The sequence below is a fragment of the Triturus cristatus genome, chromosome 12 (assembly GCF_964204655.1).
Source record: "Triturus cristatus chromosome 12, aTriCri1.1, whole genome shotgun sequence".
Classification (NCBI taxonomy): domain Eukaryota; kingdom Metazoa; phylum Chordata; class Amphibia; order Caudata; family Salamandridae; genus Triturus; species Triturus cristatus.
In genome coordinates, this window is record NC_140595.1 from 685292369 (window position 1) to 685315734 (window position 23366).

General features: G+C 47.7%; 1 protein-coding gene across 1 annotated transcript in view; it reads left to right on the top strand.

Moving 5' to 3' along the window:
• Positions 1 to 23366, top strand: part of PELP1 (proline, glutamate and leucine rich protein 1) — a 400761-nt gene that overhangs the window by 48209 nt on the left and 329186 nt on the right. Inside the window, exon 7 of the mRNA XM_085639349.1 lies at positions 1197 to 1347. Coding sequence (XP_085495475.1) covers positions 1197 to 1347 — 151 coding nt within the window. The remainder of the gene's footprint in view (positions 1 to 1196; positions 1348 to 23366) is intronic.

Genomic DNA, 23366 nt, shown 5'->3' on the forward strand with positions numbered 1-23366 from the left:
CCGCCCCTCTACTCTACCCGGCCGCCCCTCTACTCTACCCGGCCGCCCCTCTACTCTACCCGGCCGCCCCTCTACTCTACCCGGCCGCCCCTCTACTCTACCCGGCCGCCCCTCTACTCTACCCGGCCGCCCCTCTACTCTACCCGGCCGCCCCTCTACTCTACCCGGCCGCCCCTCTACTCCACCCGGCCGCCCCTCTACTCCGCCACTAACTTTAGCCATTCTGAATAGCAGCCCCTGTTGTGAGCAACATGGTTAAAACACATTAACAAAGCCAAAAGCTCCCGCATGGTAGTGACTTATTGACTTCTCCAGTGCTTGTTTAAAAATGTGTATGTCGTTTGCATATGCGTAAAAGTGGAGGCCGTTGCTTTCATTGAATTTATGTTGCAAGTTTAGGAAAAAACCCAACCTCAGTGTCTAGCTCTGAACATATCTTGAGCAATGGCTCAACAAGGGGAAAGTTGGCAATATTGTTATCTGCCTGTTTCCAGTTAGCACATGCAAACAATTTTTTTTTAATTTAACGTTTTTTTCCCCAGTTAGTGTCTCTTGCACAAAACCTTATATCATTCCATTTAAATAGGACTGATGCTTTTGTTTCAATAATTTTACATTTGAATTGCTGTTTCTGTATACTTGGCTTCGAAGAAGTAAATTCTCCCTAATTTGAAACCGTAATCTTGCAGACACAATCTATTTTCATCACTCAAATTATTTCTGCAATGCTATATAAGATGGAACTTCTTGTAATCTGAAGTTTGCTATCATAAAATAAGTTCATTTCAGTCTTAAAATGGTTGAACAAGTATCCTTTTATTGCTTTAAATAAGTTACATACTTGTTTGTCATCACAGTAGCTCTTTAAAAACCAGAATCACTATTTCTGTAATTTTTCCTTTCACTTTTTCTTTTTTTTAATGACCTTGTAATGTTTTACGGTATTGTGCGCCGTCATTCCTGATATTGTGTACATATGTTTTGATGGCGTAGAGGACACAAAAAATAAATGGGGGGGTGGGGTAAGGTCAGATTGCCTAGTACAACTGGTACAGGCCATGGTGGTTCTATGTTAATGATTTGTGAGTTCTTCTCCCCCTGTTCAAAATCTCATGTCCTCCTTATCCCTTTACTGCTTCTCCTCCTCTTCTATGAAGCCTCCCCTTTCTCACTCTGCTGTATTTGTCTTCCTTCAGCTGGCCTGTGAATGTTACACCCTTTTGCCCTCTCTGGGTTCAGGCTTCTCACATGGTATGAAATACAGAGAATGCTGGGAGCATCAGCTGCACACATTCTTAGCGACGCTGCATGGGATTGTGGGTAATCTCTATGAAGGCTGTGAAACAGGTAGGTCTATCGAGCGTAAGTTTTATGTCCATGATCTCAGACCAGATGAGTGCTATCTAGTGGAATTATGGCTGCTAGTCTCTCAATATTTACATCTGCATAAATTAAACGGGACCCTAATGGGTGGTTTACACCTTTTCACATATCCCATTATATGTTTTTGAAACTGTGTAAGGAAATGACTCTTTGTATGGTCACCGCCAAAGTTTTCAGACTGATACTACTGGGTTTTTTACTCTGAGAGTGCACTGAGGCCAGCTAACCAGACCTCCGTGCCAGTGCCCTGACCTTAAAATATGTAAGTTTGAGTGGCTTATACCAAATGTCCATAAGCTAACTTGCATGTTAGTCCCTAGTATATGGTACTCTGGGGGGCTTTAAGTTAGAGGGTCACCCCAGGGACTGGAGCTGGGTATGACAAATGTTAAATATGGCTCCCAGTCTGCCACTGCAGACTGTAAGGGCAGTTTTAAACTGCTAACTAGATTTTTCCATTTCAAACGCTGGCAAAGCCCAGTCCTCCCTTCTTACCATATATATGTTTCCCCTAAGGTAGGCCTATTGAGTCTTAAGGCAGGGGACTGTATATTAATAAGTGGAATATGTACTTTTACCTGCAATTGTTGTTTTCACTGTGGAAAAGGCTAGTAGCCCTGTAGGCGAATGCTGAGTTGCAGGCTCAGCCCTGCTAACTTCTGACTGGGACTAATAAAGTTGGTACTGTAAGGTATCAAACGGGTCTTTACATTAAGCCCGACTTGATGCTCAAGTCAAAATGACAGTAACTTGGTGTCATTTGCAATTTTTTAAAATTTGACACTTTGTAGCCCAATGTATCCTGTGACTGCTTACGTTTGCACGCGGGGTCTCGCCCCCTGACACAACTTTCTGTCCTCCTAAGGAGACGTGTAAACGTCTCCCTGGAAAGGAAATAATAGAAGCCTGTGTGAGGGAGAGGTGTTGCATCTCTCGGGCAGGAAGCCACAAGGATGTTCGCCCAAAAGGCGTTCTTCAAAGGAGAGGCTGCCTTTTGAAGAGCAAATGGTCAACACTTGGGAGCGGGGCTGCTCTGTTTAGGCAGGCATTCTGACACTGGGGACAGAGAGAGGAAGCCAGCTGCCAAACTGTTTTTAAGGGACTTGTACCCTCATTGGTAGGCACACCTCCTGATTGGCTAATGAGCTCTGATCGCCGAGAAAGGGGTTGTGCCACGTTGGAAGTGGGCAGAATGGAGCCTTCTGGGATAGCTAGATGCCACTCTTCACAAAAAGTAGTCACCAGGAGGGAACCCATTAGCCCAGTCATTAGGATTGCAACCTGCTCTCATTTACTGGGAATAAAAAGGGCACTCCTGCCAACCAGAACTCTGGCCTCATTGGACTGAGAAGAAAACCCAAGGAGGAGTGTTCTGCTGCACTAAGGACCCAGCGAAGAGCGGCTGCACCAATGTGGATTGCACCTGCTGATAAAGCAAAGGAAAGGACTGTGCCTGCTGTATCCTGCTTTTGGAGAAGTCCACTCCTGAGCCAGCTGAAGCGAAAGATTCCAAGGGTCAGTTGGCTGATCTCCTGTTCGCAGCACCGGGCCACAATTTATTTATTTTTTAAATGAAGAAGCCTGATGAGGCAAGTTGGTAGTTGTGATTCTCGGATCGCCGCTTCTCACCCCCATGAAGCCCAAGGGACCAGGACCCGACGGTCAAAAGTTGCTCCTGAGGTTGTCCAGTGGCGACTAGACTTCTGCCAAGCTTTGGAGAACTTTGAGGAACGTCAACCACTGTGGCCAGGTTCACCTCACGAAGTCTGTGGACTGAGGAGTATCTGTAGGAAGACCCCTGTCAATCACACAGCATCTTCAGCATCCTGTATCACTTGCATCAGGATCACTCCATAGAAGTCACTAGCAAGGAGCCACTGACACTGTAACTGGACTAGAGACAGCTTTTCTCATCGAGGTAAATGTTTTTGTGGACCTTGCTGGTCCCACTGACTGGCTCCCTGTCAGATCTTGTCGCCTAAAGTAACTCTTAGTAACCGCATCATAATTAACTCAAGTTTTTTGGGGAAAAAGATTCCCAGTTTCACATTAGTTGAAGTTGCGCTAATTCTTAGTTTGCGGTTAAGTAAAAAGTCTTGATTAACTATACTGGTACCCTCCAGTGGATCTTTTTATTTGGTGTCCAAATTCTGCAAGAATCATGTCTTATTTCATGAGTGTCTAGTTTAATTCTTCTGCAATTTTTTTGGTGCTGTTTAAATGCTTTACACATGTTCCTTTGTGTAAGCCTGAGTGTTCAGAGCAATAGCTACCCAGAGTTGTGTTAAGGTTTAACAAATGAAACCTGACTGCTACTAAAGGGGGGGGTTGGAAGCGTATTACATGGTGAGGCCACACAACCACACCATAAAATATACTCCATTTCCTCACAAGCCGCATATAAATTAAATTGTTTATTGAATCACTCAGCCGTACTAATTAATGTCCAGCAGAGTGCAGTCCATTAAGGCCATATATAGATTTTTTTTAATGTATTTTAAATGGGTAATACTCATTCACGATCTAATTATGCAGAAGCAACCTTGCAATACTAATACCTGCCCTTGCCTGTTAGGCTGCTGGTTATAGTTTATCCATCTGCAAGGTCCAGCGCTGGGATGCCTAGTTTTTGGGCAGCTATGCACTTTACAAATCCATTTAACATCACACAACTTTCACACACACTTTCAGATCAAATAAAAGCAAATAGAGGCCTAAAGTAGAGATGTGTGTTATTCAGTTTATATGTGCAGACCTTGGAACAGCCTTTTAAAATAAGTCATACACACCTCACACCCCCAAAGCTAGGTGGGAGGTCTGTTTCTCTCCTGCAATACAATGATGACACTGTCCTGGTGGACAGGACAGGTGTATGTCTTTACTGTCTACCTACAGCCCTGGAAACCTATTGCAACATTAAATCTTTGTCGAGGAACACCTCTAAGCAAATGTAGTCATTCACTAAAAAATGCAATAAAATGGAAGGTTGACATTAAAAAGATCCACTATTGTTAGGCCCAAAGCCTATCTAGGGTTATGACTGCAAGAGAGAGGTGGCTAAAACACACATCCGACCACTTTGAATTTCTAGTCTTGATTGCTTGCAGCCGCAGTGCCCCAGCTATCGACAGAATTAATTGGCTATTACCTGAATCCATTACTGGAAGTTGTAAGGGCAAAATATTTACCTGAACTAAGTAATGGGAATTAAGCTTTTCAGTGTAGATTTCCCTTTTGCTGAACACTGCACGTTGCAAGGTATGGAGGCATTTATTCCGTCTTCCTACTTCGGCTCCTCAAGTGCAAATCAGACTAGAATTTGTTCTGTTAAATTAGGTTCAGTCCAGTGAAGCAGCATTATTGAAGTACTTATGTAGGTTATGTAGGAACAAATTTGTTAGGGAAGGCATATTTAAAAGCAATTTTATGTGGATAGATGAGTGCTCCAAACAAGAAACAAATGAGCTGGAGCTGAGCTCCAATGAAGGTCCCTCAAAAATGAGGATATGAGGCCACTTTGAAATTTCGGCTTGTTGCATAATGATTGTAAAAGGATTTTAAAGAGGAGGGGGGAAACCGCTGTCATTTAACAAAGATAATTTAATAGTTGCAAAATGTTCAGCTGGGTAGGAAATTCATTCACAAAACCAGGGCCACAATTATGTATAGCAATTTCAATGAGACATTTAATTAAAATAGATTGTTTGGCTTTAGTGAGTCAGGGCCCTCCTAGAAACAAGTGACAGATCATACTTCTTAAGAATTGCTGAATATTAAATCTAGTAGGATGTCTCACCTACTTTGCATTTGCCCAGCCCTAAAATATGCCCTAAACCTATTTGTTTGCAGCATTTTTACTATTGGGAATTAGAAGATATAAAGAAGCTGTTTTAACTACAGTGATGGACAGCTTCTCGCAGTATTGGTGAAGTTCATGTTGGCAACCCAAAACAGAATTCAGGCTGTATAAAGCCTTTTTTTTTTTTTTTTTTTTTTTTTTATATATGTTTTATATAGCTCAAACATGACCCGTCGGGGTGTCCAGAGCACTGTACAAACAGGTAAGTTATACATACCAGTGAGAAATGCAAAAGGAAAAAGCAATCATCAAAACATCTACAATATAACACTCAGTCAGCATTATTAATCACCGGCAGTGCCCCAGGAAGTAGTAAAGCTGAGTGACTTCAGGGCAGCACTTGAAGGAATTTATTCAGCAGATGCACTTTTACTTTTTTTTTTTTTTAAAGGAGAAAGTTGAGGGTTTTGACCTGATTGCAGGAAGCAGTGCATTCCAAATTCTCTGGGCTGGATTTGACGACTAGCAGTTGTAAGTTTCGACATTAGGGAGTTGGCGATTCTTAAAGAGCGACTACCACTCCACGATTTGAGTTTCTTTGCCAGGTAGACAGGAGTGTTTTGGTGCAGGGCCTTGTGTCATGCAGGCTGTGTTCTACCCCTCACACTCGGTGTGATCCATTAAACATCACCTCTCAAGAGTCCCCACATTTATTCAAGGGTCGGCATGGGACAGGGGATGATACCTTCGATGCACCACAGCCCCTGATCCTTTGTCGGCCTACGACATTGACCCTCTAGGGGACACTGATGCCGACTTGTACCATGTTAGGTCATCTCCTCCTGATAACACTACCTCTTATCAGGAGCTTATTGGCAGGGCTGCAACTTATCATCAGGTACCACTACATAAGGAACCTATAGAGCAGTATTTCCTCTTCTAAACTCTTTCAACAACACATAGGGCAACACAGTATCTCCCGATACTCAAGGATATGCTAAGAAATACCGCCAATATTTTAAAGATCCTGCGCGCGCCCAGATCACTCCCAGGGTCAGTAATAAAATATGAATCCTGATCCTAGTTATATCGGATTGGCAAATTCCACCTGACTCCCTGGTTGTTTGAAACACCCGTAAGAGGGCTAATTCACAGGCTGCGAGTGACGCTCCACCTCCTGATAAAGAGAGTAAGCTTATTGATGCCTCTGGCAAGAGAGCAGCAGTTCAGTTCGCTAATCACTGGTGTATTGCTAATATATTGGGCAGAATCGATCATGCCCAGTGGGGCGAAATGAAGGAACTCCTCCAACACCTCCCAGAAGAGCATAAAAAGAGGGACAGGAGTTTGTAGCTGAGGGCAAGCTTCTTTCTGACATGTCTTATCGGGTGCGCCCAAGACTCCACAGACACTGCCGCCAAGGGCAACGAACACTAGTGTTTTGTTGCGCCGCCTTGCTTGGCTGCGCATATCTGGATTTAAGCCAAAGTTCCAACGGAGCCTGTTTAAATGTCCCCTTTGAGAAGGGACATCTTTTTGCCACAGGTTGACCAGAGTCTTGAGAATATGAGAAAGGACATGGAAGTTACAAAGTGTATGGGTGCATTACAAACACAGGAAGTTCAAGATCTTTTTCTCAAAGGAGCTGTAGAACCTGTCCCTCTACAGCACCAGGGGTCAGGAGTATACTCCCTGTACTTCTTAATCCCCGAAAAGGACTGGTCTTTCAAACCAATTTAGATCTATGGCCCTTAAATGATTGCATCTTGTCAGAGCATTTTCATATGGTCGCACTCCAAGATATGATTCCCCCTTCTACAACAAGGCAACTTTCTGTCAGCCCTACACTTAAGACTCCTACTTTCACATTCCAATACATCCGGCACATCGCAAATACCTACAATTTGTGATAGCAGGCCAACATTACCAATTCAAAGTCCTCCCATTCGGAGTGACTACTGTACTTCGAGTATTGACCAAATGCCTAGTAGTGGTAGCAGCACATTTACGCTGACAAAACATCCATGTCCTCCCATATCTCATCGACTGCCTTATCAAAGCCAGCACTCTTCCTCTGAGTCAACACACTCAGAATACCATAAACTTGCTCCATCAGCTAGGCTTCACCATCAGTTTCCAGAAATCTCATCTCCAGCCTTTACAGGTTCGACTGTATCTATGGGCTATTCTAAATGCACATCTGGGACTAGCCTATCCCAATACAGCAAGAATTCCAAATTTACAAACCCTAATACCACGATTTCTACCCAATAAACAGCTGACAGTCAGAACTATCATGCACCTAGTGGGTATAATGCCATCATGTATTGCCATAATGCTACATATGCATCCCTTCAGGAATATCTAGCCCAAGAGTGGTCTCAGTCACAGGGTCAATTAGAGGATCTAGTGTTGATAGACAGCCGCACTCATCGCTGTCTGCAGTGGTGGAACACAAACAACCAGTTAGAAGGAAAGTCTTTTCCTCGACAATGTTCCCCAGATCATCCTGACCACGCACGCCGCACTGACAGGCTGGGGTGCTCACTTACATGATCTCACAGTCCAGGTTCTCTGGGACACCAAACACCAGGGTCTCCACATCCACTACCTAGAGCTTCAAGCTGTTCACCTAGCATTGAAATCGTTCGTACCTCTCCTGACCAGCAATGTTGTCTTCGTCTGGACAGAGAATGACAACTATGTACAAAAGCAGCCGAGGACACATTCTCTACACGTATCACGGCTATCTCAGAAGATTTGGCTTAGGGCTTTATATCACAACACTCCTCTGTTAGCAGAACACTTCCCAGGAACAGACGACAATTTTGGCCTCCTCCTCAGCAGGATGCTGCAACAAGTTAATGAGTCGGAACTTCACCCCAAAGTCCTCCGTCCTTACTTTCACAAGTAGGGGTTTCCACACATAGTTCTGTTTTCAGCCACAGACAACACAAAATGCCCAGATTTCGCCTTCACGTTACCACTCCCACTATCCAAGGGCAATGCTCTATGTATGAATTGGTCAGGGATATTTGCTTATGCTTTTCCGCCTCTCCCTCTGCTTCCGGTTCTGGTTTGGAAGCTCAGGCAAAAATCCCTCACACTCATACTAGTAGCTCACACATGGGCCCTACAGCCTTGGTTCACATCACTACTTGAACTGTTGGTAGTTCCCCACAAGAAGCTTCCCTCAACTTCTCACTTAGAACCATGGAGAAATCAGTCACCCAAAACCCAGGGAACTCAACCTAGCAGTTTGGCTCCTGAGATCATAGAGTTCGGTTATCTCCATATCCTACCTGAATGCATGACCATTCTCAAAGAAACTTGTAGGCCTACTACTAGAGCATGCTATGCAGCTAAATGGGAAATACAAGTCTGTTACTGTCATAATAAAAGTATCAATATATTTAGTGCTTCAATGCAAAACATTGTTTCCTTCTATAGCTCTCTGGCCTTGTATTCAGGTCCATACAATTACATCTGGCTGTAGTGTCCGCCTGTCTCAAAAATAGGCAATACTTATCTTTGTGTAAAGTACCAGTCATCGAAGATTTTATGGAAGTCCTTAGAGTGATTCCATCTAGAGTTCCACCTGCACCTAAGTGGAATCTTAACATTGCTCTCACAAGACTTATGGTCACCTATTTGAACCATTATGTAATTGTTCCCTCCAATTTGTTTCTCGGAAAGTCACTTTGTTAATTGCTATTACTTCACTTACACTTGTCAGTGAGCTCCATGCACCAACCCTAGAAGAACCTTTCTTCCAAATATATAGGGATAGTGTGGTTCTTCGCACCAACCCATAATTCATTCCAAATGTGGTCTCCCCTTTCCACCTTAACCAGTCATTTGAGTTACCTATATTCTTTCCTCAACCAGACTCCGTTGCGGAAAGAGTTCTTCATACATTAGATATTAAAAGAGCTCTGATGTATTACATCGACAGAACTAAAGACTTTTGTAAAACCAAACAACTTTTTGTTGCTTTTTTGCCTCCTCACAATGGAAAGCCCATATCCAAATCGGGCATTGCCAGGTGGATAATTAAATGCATTCACACGTTGCGCCAAAGCCAAACAAACTTTACCAATGCCCACCTACAGCACACTCTACCCGCAAAATAGGGGCTTCCATGGCTTTCCTGGGCAATATCCCACTAGCTGATGTATATGAAGCAGCTACATGGTCTACACCATACACTTCCACTGGGCATGCTAGAACATCCGCATAGTAATGCTAACAAGCTAATGTAGGTCAGGCAGTGCTACGTACACTTTTCCAAACAGCTGCAACACCCACAGGTTAGCCACTGCTTTTGGAGGGCACTGCTTTACAGTCTATGCAAAGCGTGTCTATCTACAGCCACACATGCCTCGAACAAATTGTTAATTACCAGGGCTCGACAAATCCACTTGCCCGCTCGCATTTGCGAGGGAGAATTGATGAGGACGAGCTATTTTTAGGTCCTACTCGCCCTTTCTGGCGAGTAGGAAGACAAACTAACTTTTGTCCTCTGTCTTTAAAAACGGAGCAAAAGTGACAAGATAACAAGATTTAAAGGCATTTTTATTGCTCACAAAGGGAATGAGCAATAAAGATGCCTTTTAAATCTTATCTTGTCATTTTTTCTCAGTTTTCAGAGATGGAGGTCAAGTAGGTTGCAGTGAGGTCGAGGGGATTTTCCAAGGGACTAGACCTGCAGGACTAGTACCATTTTTCGGATTTTTCGAGCCCGATTACCCTGTAAGCATCTGTTCGTGGAATGTACTGCTGTAGATTCACATGTGCCCACCCACCTCCCCAGACACCAGCGGCTGTTGCAGTTCCTTTATCTTTAAATACTCGTGGACTTATCTTTACTGACACACGCCATTATCCATCTCCTGAGGGAAAACAACAGAGTCGATGCCCATGCGCGTTATCACCAAGAGGAAGAGTCCCTTTACCTCTTGACTCGAAAGACTTCTCAACACTAGATGGCAGGAGTATGCAAAGCATGTGAATCTACAGCACTACGTGCCAAGAATAGATGCCTACAAGGTAAGTAACACAATCCTTCTTGATTCACCTGTTTTAGGACTTTTCGCGTCTCCCTGTTTTGGTTGTGTTTTTTTCCCCTCATGTGACTGAAGTTTGACCACTTTACTATGGAGTGCCCTGATGCCTCTTGGCTCCAAATGAAAAACTTGAATGAATAATCCTTAGCCACCAACACCTCTTTGGAAGGTGGTTCCCCAGATCTATATCTGGAAAACACTTCAAAACCTCCCAGAGTTTTGTGATGAGTCTATACTTTAGTTAATTAAGTAGCTCCTTCCAGGTTTCCTTGTACTAACTTGCATATCTCAAAGCTTAAGGTTTCTTTTCCAGTTGTCGTCTTTCTGATGTAAACTTGTACCTGCAGATTTCTTATCTGTAAAATAATCCCCAGAAGTCGGACTGGTTCTTTGAAACTCTCATGTCACTGCTAGGGGGTGCCGACTTCTAATCTGTGCCGGAAGTGGCCTAAGGTGGCGTCACGGAAGCCTTGTAACACTCACCTCGGCATACCGTCAATCAATCAATCATAACATTTGTATAGCGCGCTACTCACCCGGAGAGGTCTCAATGCACTGGGGGAGAGGGGGAATGTTACTGCTCGAAAAGCCAGGTCTTGAGTTGCTTCCTGAAGGAGAGATGGTCCTGGGTTAGCCGGAGGTGGATGGGGAGGGAGTTCCATGTCTTGGCTGCCAGGTAGGAGAAGGATCTTCCTCCGGTGGTGGCTCTGCGGATGCGTGGAACGTCGGCGAGGGTGAGGCTGGTTGATCGTAGCTGGCGGGTGGGAGTGTAGAAGTTCAGGCGGTTGTTGAGGTACTTGGGGCCCAGGTCGTGGAGGGCCTTGTGTGCGTGGGTGAGGAGTCTGAACGTGATCCTCTTGCTGACCGGGAGTCAGTGCAGGTCTCTCAGGTGGCAGGAGATGTGGCTGTGACGGGGGATGTCCAGGATGAGACGTGCGGAGGCCTTCTGCATGCGTTGGAGTCTTTTCTGAAGTTTGGCTGTGGTTCCGGCGTACAGCGTGTTTCCGTAGTCCAGATGGCTGGTGACGAGAGCCTGGGTGACCGTCCTCCTGGTTTCGGTGGGGATCCACCGGAAGATCTTTCGGAGCATGTGCAGGGTGTTGAAGCACGATGATGAGACGGCGTTGACTTGTCTGGTCATCGAGAGGGAGGAGTCCAGTATGAAGCCCAGGTTGCGTGCGTGGTCTGTTGGTTTGGGAGTGGTGCCCAGGGCAGGGGGCCACCAGGAGTCGTCCCAGGCGGAGGGCGATGATCTCAGGATGAGGACTTCCGTTTTGTCTGAGTTCAGTTTCAGGCGGCTGTTCTTCATCCACTCGGCGACGTCTTTCATCCCATCGTGTAGGCTGGTTCTGGCGGTGGCGGGGTCGTTGGTGAGGGAGAGCATTAGCTGGGTGTCGTCGGCGTAGGAGATGATGTTGAGGTTGTGTTGGCGTGCGATGGCTGCGAGGGGGCTCATGTAGATTAAGAGGGTGGGGCAGTGTTGAACGCTGCAGAGAGGTCCAGGAGGATGAGGGCCGCTGTTTTACCCGTTGTCGAGCATGGATCTGATGTTATGTTATCAGGGGTTTTGTTAAGCGCTCAGCTACTCAAGCAGAGTGTCCCGGCGCTGTCAGACCCATAACCGTAGAGCTCCAGCCAGGGAGAGAAAACTTATTGGCCAAACAGCCATGTTTTGAGCTTCTTTCTGAAGGCCATCAAGCTCTCACTCTTTCTTCGGGACAATGGGAGGGCATTCCAGGCACAGGGCGCAAGATATTTAAGACCGCCCTCCGATCCGGGCGCGCCTTATTGCTGGGACCGTGGTGAGAGACCGTGACGCCGAACGCAAGGCTCTGGCTGGCAGATGAAAACCGATCCTCTTCCTCAAATAGAGGGGGGCAGTGCCATAAAGGGTCTTAAATGCCATAGTGAGCGCCTTGAATTCAATGCGCCTCTGAATAGGCAGCCAGTGAAGAGACTGCAGCAGTCCCGTAGCGTGAGAGCTGTGGCCGAGGCCAAAGATCGCCCGAGCGGCCGAATTCTGCACAACCTGCAGGCGTGAAAGAAGGAGCTTCGGAAGACCCAGCTAAAGGACATTGGCATAGTCCAGCCTAGATCCTATCAGGGCCTGCACTGTAATTTTCCTATGGGCGATGGAAAGAAAAGGAAGAAATTTTGTTAGCATTTTTAGAATCCCAAAGCATTGACCAACCAGGCTCATAATCTGAGGTTTAAAAGTAAGACAGTTATCCATCTTAACACCGAGATTTTTAGCCACCGAGGCCACATCGGAAGGGGGAAACTTATCCGCCGGCCACCAGGACATCCAACAGGGATCCGGAGGACAACCGAAGAAAAGAACCTCGGATTTATCCGAGATGCATTTAAGCTGATTGCATTGGAACCAGGTAAAAACCGCTCCCAGACAGCTTTTAATGCGATCTCCGTTGAAGTCCATATCTTTCCCACATGTGAAAAGAAGCTGGGTGTCATCAGCATATGAGACAATCTGGGCACCAAAAGACTCAACCAGCGCCACCAAAGGGGAAATATAGATATTAAAGAGAGTCGGACTTAATATGGACCCTTGAGGAACTCCCACATCCAGAGGCGGCACTGCCGCGGAGTGCGGAGGGGCCCAGACTGTCTGTTGGCGGTTGGTCAGAAAGGACTTGAACCATTTGAGCACCGTTCCTCCAACACCAATCTCCGCAAGACGCGCCAACAGGCGCTCTTGAGGAACGGTGTCAAACGCCGCCGAGAGATCAAGCAGCACCAGCAGTGCCTTCCCCCCAGAGTCCTGAACTTCCTTAATTGCCTCAACCACCTCCAGCAGAGCCGTCTCCGTGCTCATATTCGCACGGAAGCCGGATTGGGTATAGTGCAAAACACCATGGGACTCCACAAAATGTGAGAGGACGGACTGAACGTGTTTTTCTGCCACTTTAGCCAGGGCAGGGAGCAAAGAGATAGGTTGGTAATTTGCATGAATGGCATGGTCCAGGGAAGACTTCTTCAGAAGAGGAATGACCATCGCCTGTTTCCAGGCAGGCGGCACTATCCCTGTTTCCAATGAGCAGTTTAAAATTGGGTTAACCATAGGGTTAATAGCATGAGCCACTTTAGCTAGAAACTTCACGGGACAGGGGTCCAGTGGAGAGCCGGATCTCATTTTAGAGAAATTCCAGAGAGACTTGAGGTTCAATAGATGGAAAACTCATCAAACTGGGCATTCCCGGGTCAGACACATTGGACTGGGTTTCAGGACAGGGCACTCCCCCCCCCCACCCCCCCCAGCGCAAAAGATGGAAAAGTTGCCTGAATGCTCTTGATTTTATTGGCAAAAAAACTGGCTAATTGCAGAACCCAAGGTTCCGAAAAAGAGCACTTAGGAGTGATGGCAGCTGGTGATGTGAATTCTTTCACAATCGCGAAGATTTCTTTGCTGGTGTTGGCGGCCTCCTCAATCCTTTGAGCGAAGTAGGCTTTTTTGGCCAGATAAATTTCCTTATGATAGGCCTTGGTGCAACACCTATAGGCCTCCCTCAAAGGATCCAGGTAGTTTGCTCGCCATGCTCTTTCGGCTTTCTTACAAAGCCTTCTGCTGGAATTAAGCACATGCGTAAACCATGGGGCAGACGCTCGCGAGGATTTCTTATAAGACCCCCTAGGCGGGGCCAAATCCTCCAAACACTGCACAAGCCATGCTTGAAAACGGGCTAGGTCCAATTCTAAATCACCTGTAAGAGAGCAGGGGTGGGTTAGCCGATACTGATCAATCATTTCCGGTGTTACTCGATGGAAAGGACGTGACATCCGGGGCTGACACGCGTCATCTCTACTAGTCACAGTAATTTTAGACTGGATATTAAGTCACCAGAAGGTGGTCGGACCATAACACAGGAAGGGGGGGGGGGCGCAACTGTAACAGAGGAGGTGGAGAAAATCTGACCCAATGTATGCCCTTTGTTGTGAGTGGGTGACACTACGTAGGGTGATGGGCCCAGAGGAGTGGTAATATCTAAAATTTTGATAGTATCTGCAGCATCCGCATTATCGAAGTGAACATTAAAATCGCCCAGAAGAATGAAATGCTTAAATTGAACACTCGTAGCCGAGATCACTGCGTCCAACTCCTCGTTAAATGATCCAACAGGGCCTGGGGGTCTGTAAACCAACAGACCCGCGCAAGATTGAGCGGGTGGAAGTGTTAGACAAAAACCCAATGCTTCAACCCCACGAATGTCATCAGTGGGTATGATGGAACACTCAAAGCGTCTGTCAATCACCAGTGCCACTCCCCCCTCCTTTGCCTTTGCTCCGATCTTTCCTTAGTATAAAGTAATTAGAGGGCAGGGCGTTTACTACATCTGGGCCTGATGCTTCGCCAAGCCACGTTTCCGTGAGGAAAAGGCAGGCGGGCTTAAAATCAGAGAGAAAGTTAAACCGATCCCGAGCATGTTTGCTCGCAGACCGAGTGTTCAGAAGGGCGCAGTTGAAAAAACGTTCAGCTGAGCTCCGCACCGTTGTTGCGATGACATGTTGGCTAGGCTTTGCGAAGTCAGTCTCCGTCCACTCACCCTTCAATGACCACCCACAACCAGTGCAAGGAGATTTACCCCGAACGGAGAGGTCATGGACACTGAAGCCACTATTACAACGCGGTCTTAAAGCTAGTAGCTGTAGGGCGGTGTACTCTTTGATTCCCCCGTGACAAAGTCTCTCTGGGTCCCCAACCCGTCCGCATCCGGGACGCTGACGGGCGCAGACGGGCTTTCCTTAGGCGCTCCTTTGGCGCGGGAAAGGCGCATCCGCTGTACGCGTTCTCTGCGAGGAGCCATCCCCGTCTAACTTTATACTTCCCGCCCGTGAGGCAGCAAGCCTAGTCTGCCGACTAGCAAGCCTGCCTCACCAAAGATGGCCGCCGTACCAGTGCGTCTTTCCCGCTGCTCGAATCGGCAGCGAGAGGGTCGCCCGGAGAGCACAGCAGGAGGAGGGCAGGGGAAGAGCGGCGTGACCCCAAGAGCAGCAGCAGACGACTCCACTGCCCCAAAGGCATCTGTGGCTGCGATGAGGGCGGTCTCGGTGCTGTGGTTGGCTCCGAAACCGGATTGCGAGTGGTCGAGGGATCCGTTCGTCTCGAGGAAGGCGGCAAGCTGTCTGACGGTCTTCTCGATTGATTTTGGCGGGAAAAAAGAGGAGCGAGATGGGGCGGAAGCTCTTGAGGTCGGTGGGGTCCGCTGTTGGTTTCTTCAGGAGGGCGCTGAGCTCGGCGTGCTTCCAGCTCTCCGGGAAGGTAGCGGTGTTGAAGGAGGGGTTGATGATGTCCCGGAGTTGGCGTGCGATGATGGAATCGGCTTTGTTGAAGACTTGGTGGGGGCAGGGGTCGGTTGGTGATCCGGAGTGGATGGTGTTCATCATGCGGGTGGTGTCTTCGGTGTTGACCGGGGTCCAGGCGCAGAGGGTGGTGATGGGGGTCGTTGGTCCGGAGGTTGGGTGCGTGGTCTGTGCGCCGAAGCTGTTGTGTATGTCGGCGATCTTGCTGTGGAAGAACGAGGCGAGTGAGTCGCAGAGGTCTTGCGAGGGAGTGATGTCGTTGTTTCCGGTGCTGGGGTTGGAGAGCTCTTTGACGATGCTGAAGAGTTCCTTGCTGTTGTGGGCGTTGTTGTCCAGTCGTTCTTTGAATGCTGTCGTCTTGGTGGTGCAGATCAGCTGGTGGTGTTTGCGGGTGGCGTGCTTGAGGGCAGTCATGTTGTCTGTGGTCTGGTCGTTGCTCCAGGCTTTCTCGAGGGTGCGGCAGCTCTTCTTGGAGTTCTTAAGTTCGTCGGTGAACCAAGAGGCTTTCTTGCTGCCGGGTCTGCTGGGAGGGGTCTTCAGTGGTGCGAGGTTGTCTGCGCAGTTGGTGATCCACTGTGTGAGGTTGCTGGCTGCTTCGTTTGGGTCCGGCGTGCTGGCGGGAGGGTTCTGGCTGAGAGAGGTGGTGAGCTGGTCGGCGGTGATCTTGTTCCAGCTCCTGCGAGGAACCTGTTGCGGGTGGTGGTGGGCCGTGGTCCTTCTGAAGCTGAAGTGGACGCAGCTGTGGTCCGTCCAATAAAGTCCAGTGGAGTGGATGAAGGAGATGTATTTGCTGGAGGAGAAGACTGGGTCAAGCGTGTGGCCAGCGTAGTGGGTGGGGGTGTTCACCAGTTGCTTGAGTCCGAGGTTGTCCAGCAGGGCGGCAGTGTTGTTGTTGTTCTCCAGGTGGAAGTTGAGGTCCCCTAGGAGGATGTAGTCAGCGGAGGGGAGGGCGTGCGGGCTCATGAAGACTGCGATGCCTTCGCTGCATTGTGTGCGTGGTCCCGGGGGTCTGTAGATGAGGGTGACTCTGAGGGTCGTCTTGGGGTCGGTGTGTATCTGGAAGTGAAGGTGCTCGGCGGCGGTGAGGGTGTCGTCTGAGTTGGTCGTGATGCAGATGGTGTTCTTGTGTACGATGGCGATGCCTCCTCCAGGCTGGTTGACGTCAATTCCCCTGTGACACTGATCCGGAGCACGCTCTGTGTTATGAGTTTTCTGCCCAGAATAAATGTACCTTTTGCAGTATGATGTCTCCACCCTTGTATTTGGCGTTTATGCTCTACAGGGACTATGAGGGACATGTAGACTTTATGACTGACCCCTCCACATTCCGTCTATGGTGCCTTGGGTTCGACCAAGTTCCCGTTCTTGTCTGAGCATGCACCCCAAAGCCTTCAAGGAAAGGGAGACTAAGCTCTTCATGGGTCGAGGCAGGGATGACGGATGAAGTTGGCTGTGCTCAAGACCATGTTATTGGTCACCATCATCCCACTTGTAGGGTGCAAAGGAAGCATAAGAAACATGAAGAAATGCAAGCCTTCCAGACGCCCTCCGACTCCCACAGGATTTTCTTCTTCTGAACAGGAGTTGGTATCCACCGTCTCCACCACATCCTTTCCTGGATATTTTTTATAAATTAACTCAGCGCTGTTCTTAGCCACTCCAATGCAGTTGTGGCTGTTAATTAAAAGTGGTGGGGCAGCATGGGGATAATAATGATATAAAGAAAACATACCTGCTGCCTCTGTGCTCTTCTGCTCGCTCCTCTGGTACTGGTGAACAACCGTCTCCCAGACTCCCCTACACCAATTCTGACTCTGCTCTCATGCTGGTAGTACCCAGCATGAGAGAATCACCACGATTTGTCTGAACAGGCTGGTTTTGCACTCGCACAGGGACTGAGAGCCTGTGCCTGCTGTTCTCCACCGCTGTGCAGGTTGGGTTGGAGAAATCTAAGTGCGCATGTCGATTTGGCTGTCCTAAGATGGCCAAACCGACATGCTCACTTGCAGTGCCCACCACTCCTTCTCCATACTGCTGTCGTCAGGATGGCCCGCCCCCAAGACTCTGCTCTCAGTCATGAAAAATAAAATGACATAATTGTTTTCTTATAATTTTATTTTTCATGTTTGCATCTGCCTATAGGCTCTCAACAGTCAGTCGGCACTCCCCAGTATTCTAGTAGGGGACTGCAAGTAACCTGCATAATTCATCCTGATGGTTGAAAAGAACAAAAGTGCACGATGGTCTAATGTTTTTGCTACAAGTAAGTTTTGCCATAAATGAATAAAGGAACTATTAAATAACTACACAGGCCATCATGCAAGTTTGTTCTTTTTTTTCTGTCCGGATGAATTGTGTTTGTGTGTGTAATTTAGAGTCACCTACTTATGCATTGGACCGACTGAGAAGAGTGCTGAATTAATTTGTAAAATTTTCAGTTGCGAGGCTAGGTTGTGCCGTTTCGAGGTAGAGGATTGTAGTGACTGGTCCCTGCTTAACTCATGCACCGCAGATGGCATATGGAGATAATTGACTGCTGGAGGTAGTAATATGTGTAGCCATTTGTCGGTACTTCAGCTCCTAATCTGTAAATCCTTTGTACTGTCCTTCCCTGGCTCTTTGGCACTGATACCTTTCTTCCCGCAGAACACTGTTTTGACATTGACTCTTATGGAATTGCAGACTCCAGGCACTACCTGGCAGCTTTCCTCAAGATCATGTACAACATTTTTGCAAGCTTATCAGCACCACCCGTCATACTATCTGGGCCTTATGGAACACTACAATCTTCCTATGTTTATGCCGCTGCCTGCGACACCGCTCGGCTCTATACCTCCTGGACTAATACTGGCCCCTCCTGCCTTCGAACGGGCTCTAAGGTATAGCATGCCGCAACTGTCTCTGCCTGGGATGGTAACTCTGATGCTGCCCCTCCACAACCACCGCTGGTCCTTGAAGTTGCGCCACAGAACACATCAAAATGGAAGGCACACAGGCTTTATAAAGAGGGTGAATACAGGAAAAAATACACATCTTATATGGAGCAGATTCAAGCCCCCAGATTTATATCCATGCGGCTGCGATGACGATGGAACAGACCGTGAACATGAGCTCCAAAGTCTCTCTTCAGCTAGTGGACGGGACACCTCACCTGAATTGGTCATGGAGTTTCCTACTGAGCCCCCTACTCTAGAGGTGATGTTTTTTCCATTCTGTGGTCAAAAAGACAGCGGAGATGTTGGACCTCAAGCTGCCCACAGTAGAGGAAAAGACCAACAACTTCACTGAGGTTTTTCTTCTGTCCACTCTAACAACTGATCAATTGCTACCATTAAATGAGACTCTCCTAGACCCAGTCCTAGCAGTGTGGGACATACCCTTCACTTCACTGCAATAAGTATGACGCTAAAGTCACTGAGTGTCAATTGTCTCCTGTCCCTCTACAACCACACCCTTTGGAAAATAGCTCAGATGAACTGGAAGACATGAGTGCGAACTTCCAGGAAATGATCCAAGACGGACAAAATACCTCTAGACACATAATAACATCTGGGCTGTCTATGGCAGACTTTGTGACCCAGGTGATGGGCACCTCTGTCTCCATTTGGCCGCATGCTTGGCTGCATACATATAACGTTTCTGCAGACGTTCAGGTGAACCTCATGGACCTGCCATTCGACAGTTCATGCCTTTTTTGGGCAAAGGTGGATTTGGCTGTGCCTTTCCGCCACCACAGAGGATTCCAGACATATATTCCATCGTTTCAGCAAGGCACACAAATTCCTGTCCTGTGGGTGCCAAGATTCCTAGATCTGCTGGCTGCTTTCTACTAGTCACACGCACACATTGACACATGAGAGACCTGTAGTGGGGCCCCCGCGCTGGGGCAGAAATGGTCTGGTGGGGGAACAAGCGAACCTGAATTGTGGAGTGGCCTTCACTCCCCCTTCAAATGTGACTACGTTGGTGATGGATGCCTCCACCTTAGGATGGGGAGCTCATCTGAAGGATATGGAGATCCGAGGACTATGGTTTCCTGCAAAGCAATTTCTTCCCATCAACCTGTTGCAACTGTTGGGGATTTAGCTGGTGCTCAGTGTCTTCCTCCTCTACATCCAATTTCAGTCCAGCCAGATCTTGACAGACATGACTGATTTGGTATGTCAATAAGCACCTCACTTTCTTTGCCTGAAAATATTGATAAAGTGGTCTTGGGTGCACCACCATGGGATCTGTCTCACCGCCAATCACCTAGTGGGGTATCTGAATATTGGAGATAAAAGCCAGAGCCAGCTCTTTCCCTCCATAAGTGCTGTCTACTACCAGAGGTATCCTTCGATATCTTAGCCCAGTGGGAAACTCCTCAAGTGGGGAACTCCTTTGGTAGACTGGTTCGCCTCTTTAGAAAATGGTCAATGCTAGCAGTTCTGTGCCCTTTAGTATCCATTGAGGGAAGCCTTAAGGGACACATTTTAGTTGAGGTGGAACTTGCCGCTGAATTATGCGTTCCCTCCCATACCCTTGATTTCCTCAGGTTCTGCCGAAGATTTGCCAAGATTGGACCGAAGCCATTCTCATCACCCTGAATTGGCCACGAAGGGTGTGGTAGGCGATCCTTCAGTGGTTCACCACGAGTTCCCTGCTCAAGCAATCATTCATGCTGAACCTTCTCTACCTGTTGGAGGGGAGCGATTGGTTCTGCATCCCAATCTCCGATGCCTCCACCTACATGTATGGGGTTTGAACAGGTAATTCTGGCTTCCTTTCAGCTGCCATTGGAGGTGGTGGACGTCATCTTGTCAGAGGTTTCCCCCTCACTAAATTGGGTTACGCTGGCAGATGGAGCAACTTTATTGCATGGTATGCCGACAACAATATTAATCCCTTACAGCCCAAGTTGTCAAGGGCCCTCCAATATGCACTTTATCTTGCCCAGATGGTTTGTGTGATAGGCACGGTCATGGGGCGTTTTGGCTGCGTTATCAGTTTCCTTTTCACCTAAACCAGTTCATTGCTGGAGGAAAGTGTCCTTTTTTGTCATGTTCACCTCTGCTTATTGACTTTGATACAGATATTTTTCAACTAATTGCACTGGGTCCCTGCTAACCAGGCCCCAGTGCCAGCGCTCTTTCCCTAAAAGGGGTCCCTAAGAACCGCAGCATGTATTATGCCAGCCTAAGGGACCCCCATACAAATTGCATGCAGGCTTCCATTGCAGACTGTATGGTTCAAACCATGTGTGAAAGTACGACCTGGCTCACTCATTGTGTGCCTTACCAACGCCACTGCATACAATATATGTAAGTCCCCTTTACAGCAGGCCTTATAGGCCTGAACCAGGTTGCATTATATTAAATGTGAGGACATATCTGCGTGAGTAGATATGCCCCGTGCCGTCTAGTTCAATTACTACATAGTACGAGTGACCAGGGAAGCCATTTTAAGTACATGTACTGAGCACTGGTCATTACGGGTTCCCCAGCAACAGAATGGCTTTACTGAACCCTATGATGTTTGCTATCAAACACCTTATCTTATAAATCTGTGCTGTTAGTATTAGATCTATTATGACATTAGAGGTGCCACCTAAAAAAATACCAGAGTCTAGTGTTCTGGCTGACTGGCATTGTCCATTCTGCCACCACCGACAAGTTTCTGAGCCCCTGTAAGTGAGAGCCTGCACACTCTGAGCCAAAAGCAATGCCTGTTCCGGAGGAAGGTGTTCACCCCCAACCCCTCTCCCCAGCAGGCTAGTGATGTAGCATATCAAGGCCAGGGGCTTCAAAGCCCCTGCCACCTTTGATATGCAACCCTGACTTCCTCCAGACCTAGGAGATGCCACCCCTGCCCTGAGGCACATTTGGCCCCAGGACAGGCAGGACATTTGCTGTGCAGTAGGCATGTATCCCCACCAAGCTAGTCACACCCCTATGGTGGGCTACCTGATGTACTCCACGAAAGAAGGATTCCACCACCTTGTTTTTGGTGGAATTAGACATTCTGGGACAGGGATATATCCACTCACCAGAGAAAGTGATCATATAGGGTGGGGGGGTGGTGGTAAGTAGTCCATTGCCTACTACCCTTCACTCTCCTTGATGTCCGTAGAATTAGTATTTAGATTGCGCCCTGACACTAGAAACTCAGATGCCGGAAGGACAAAGAGCCAAAGAAGTGAGAACTGTGGACCAGTAACTACTTTGGCACAACACCCTGCCCGACTCCTGCTCTCCCGACAATCGCGGACACCGACTCGTCCAGAAGTGCAACTGCCTCCCCAAACCCTTGGAGGACATTTTGAGCACTTCCTCGACCCCGCAGCACCTCCAGTGGAGCGGAGGAGCCACTTCTCTGCACCAGCAGGCACTGACTGCAGCTGTCCGGTACAGCGTTCTGTCGACCCCTGGGCTTACTGAGGGAGCAGCACCCCAGGCAGAGGTCTTCGTAATCCAGGAGTTCAGCTACGTCTCCCTTCATGAGCCGCCCTGCACCAATACCCGAGGTACTTTAGCCAGTTGCAAGCACCAAGGCTTGTTTGTGTTCAGACGGAACACCATCCTTGCCAAAACATACCTGCATGTCGAGGGACTCAGACGCCAGCTCCACACCGAGATTGGCCCTGCTGTGTTTCTTTTCCCTCTTCTGCAAGTTCTTCAAGAATTGAGAGAGCCTCCAACTCACCGACCCGCTGGACAGAACACCTCTGCACCCAAGCTACGCAGCCCGAGCTCACATAAAGCAACAGTGTCTCTGTGGTCTTGAGACCCTCAATTTCCGACCCCCCCCCCCCTCTCGGGTTCTGTCGAACTTTTCCCTCAGTCACCCCTTACAGCCTTACCTTACAGGTACTTTTCCCCATTAACTTTAGCAGGGAGCGTTCGATGCTACCACCGCATAAAGTACCTCAGTTTTCGGACACCCCAAGGCAGGTAAACTTGAACTGTTGGTGCTTTCTTGGACCTTGGCCCCTACTTACCTCAAGTCCACAAGAACAGTCCTGTAAGTTGTCTGTAAGTGTACCCATGCAGTTTCTCCCTTTGTACAACATTACTGTGTTTGAGGCTCATGCCTCCAATCTGACAGCTGTCACTGTCTACGGTTAGTGTAGAATTTTACCATGGCTATGTATGTATCCGATTCCAATGATCTTGGTGTCTAAAAATTATATAAAAATGTTATTTTTCTAAATTGGTCTAGAGTTTCTTGTGTGGCTCATTTATTGACTCGGTGTGTACAACATATGCTTAACACTACCCTCCAAGTCTAAACTGCTTGTCCAAACTACCACGAAGGAGGGCATTTGGGATTATCAATTTAAGCCCTGTAAGGGTCATCTGGACTTTCTACACAGTGTACCTAATTTTGGTACATTACATAAAAAGCCAGCTTCTTGCAATCATCCTTCCTGCTTTCTATCCTTCTTCCCATCCCACTAATGAGGAGGAGCGATGGCGTAGGCTGGATTGTAAACAAGCAGTCAATTCCTACCTAGACTGCACCAAGGACTTGCATCTGGAAGACCAGCTTTTCCTGTGGCAATGTGTTGCCAAGAAAGGCACAGCAGTGCAGAAAATAATTTTGGATCATCCTCTGCATCAAAACTTGCTATGCCATGGCAGGGTGATACTCCAGCATGGATCAGAGCCCATTCCACCAGGGTCAAATCCACTGCTTTTGCCCTTGCAAGAAGAGTACCAAATGCAGAGATATGTAAATCCGCTACATGGACATCTCTGCACACCTTAGTGCCTGGACTTTTTGAATGCGCATAGATGGTCATGTCAACAGATCCTTCTTGCAGG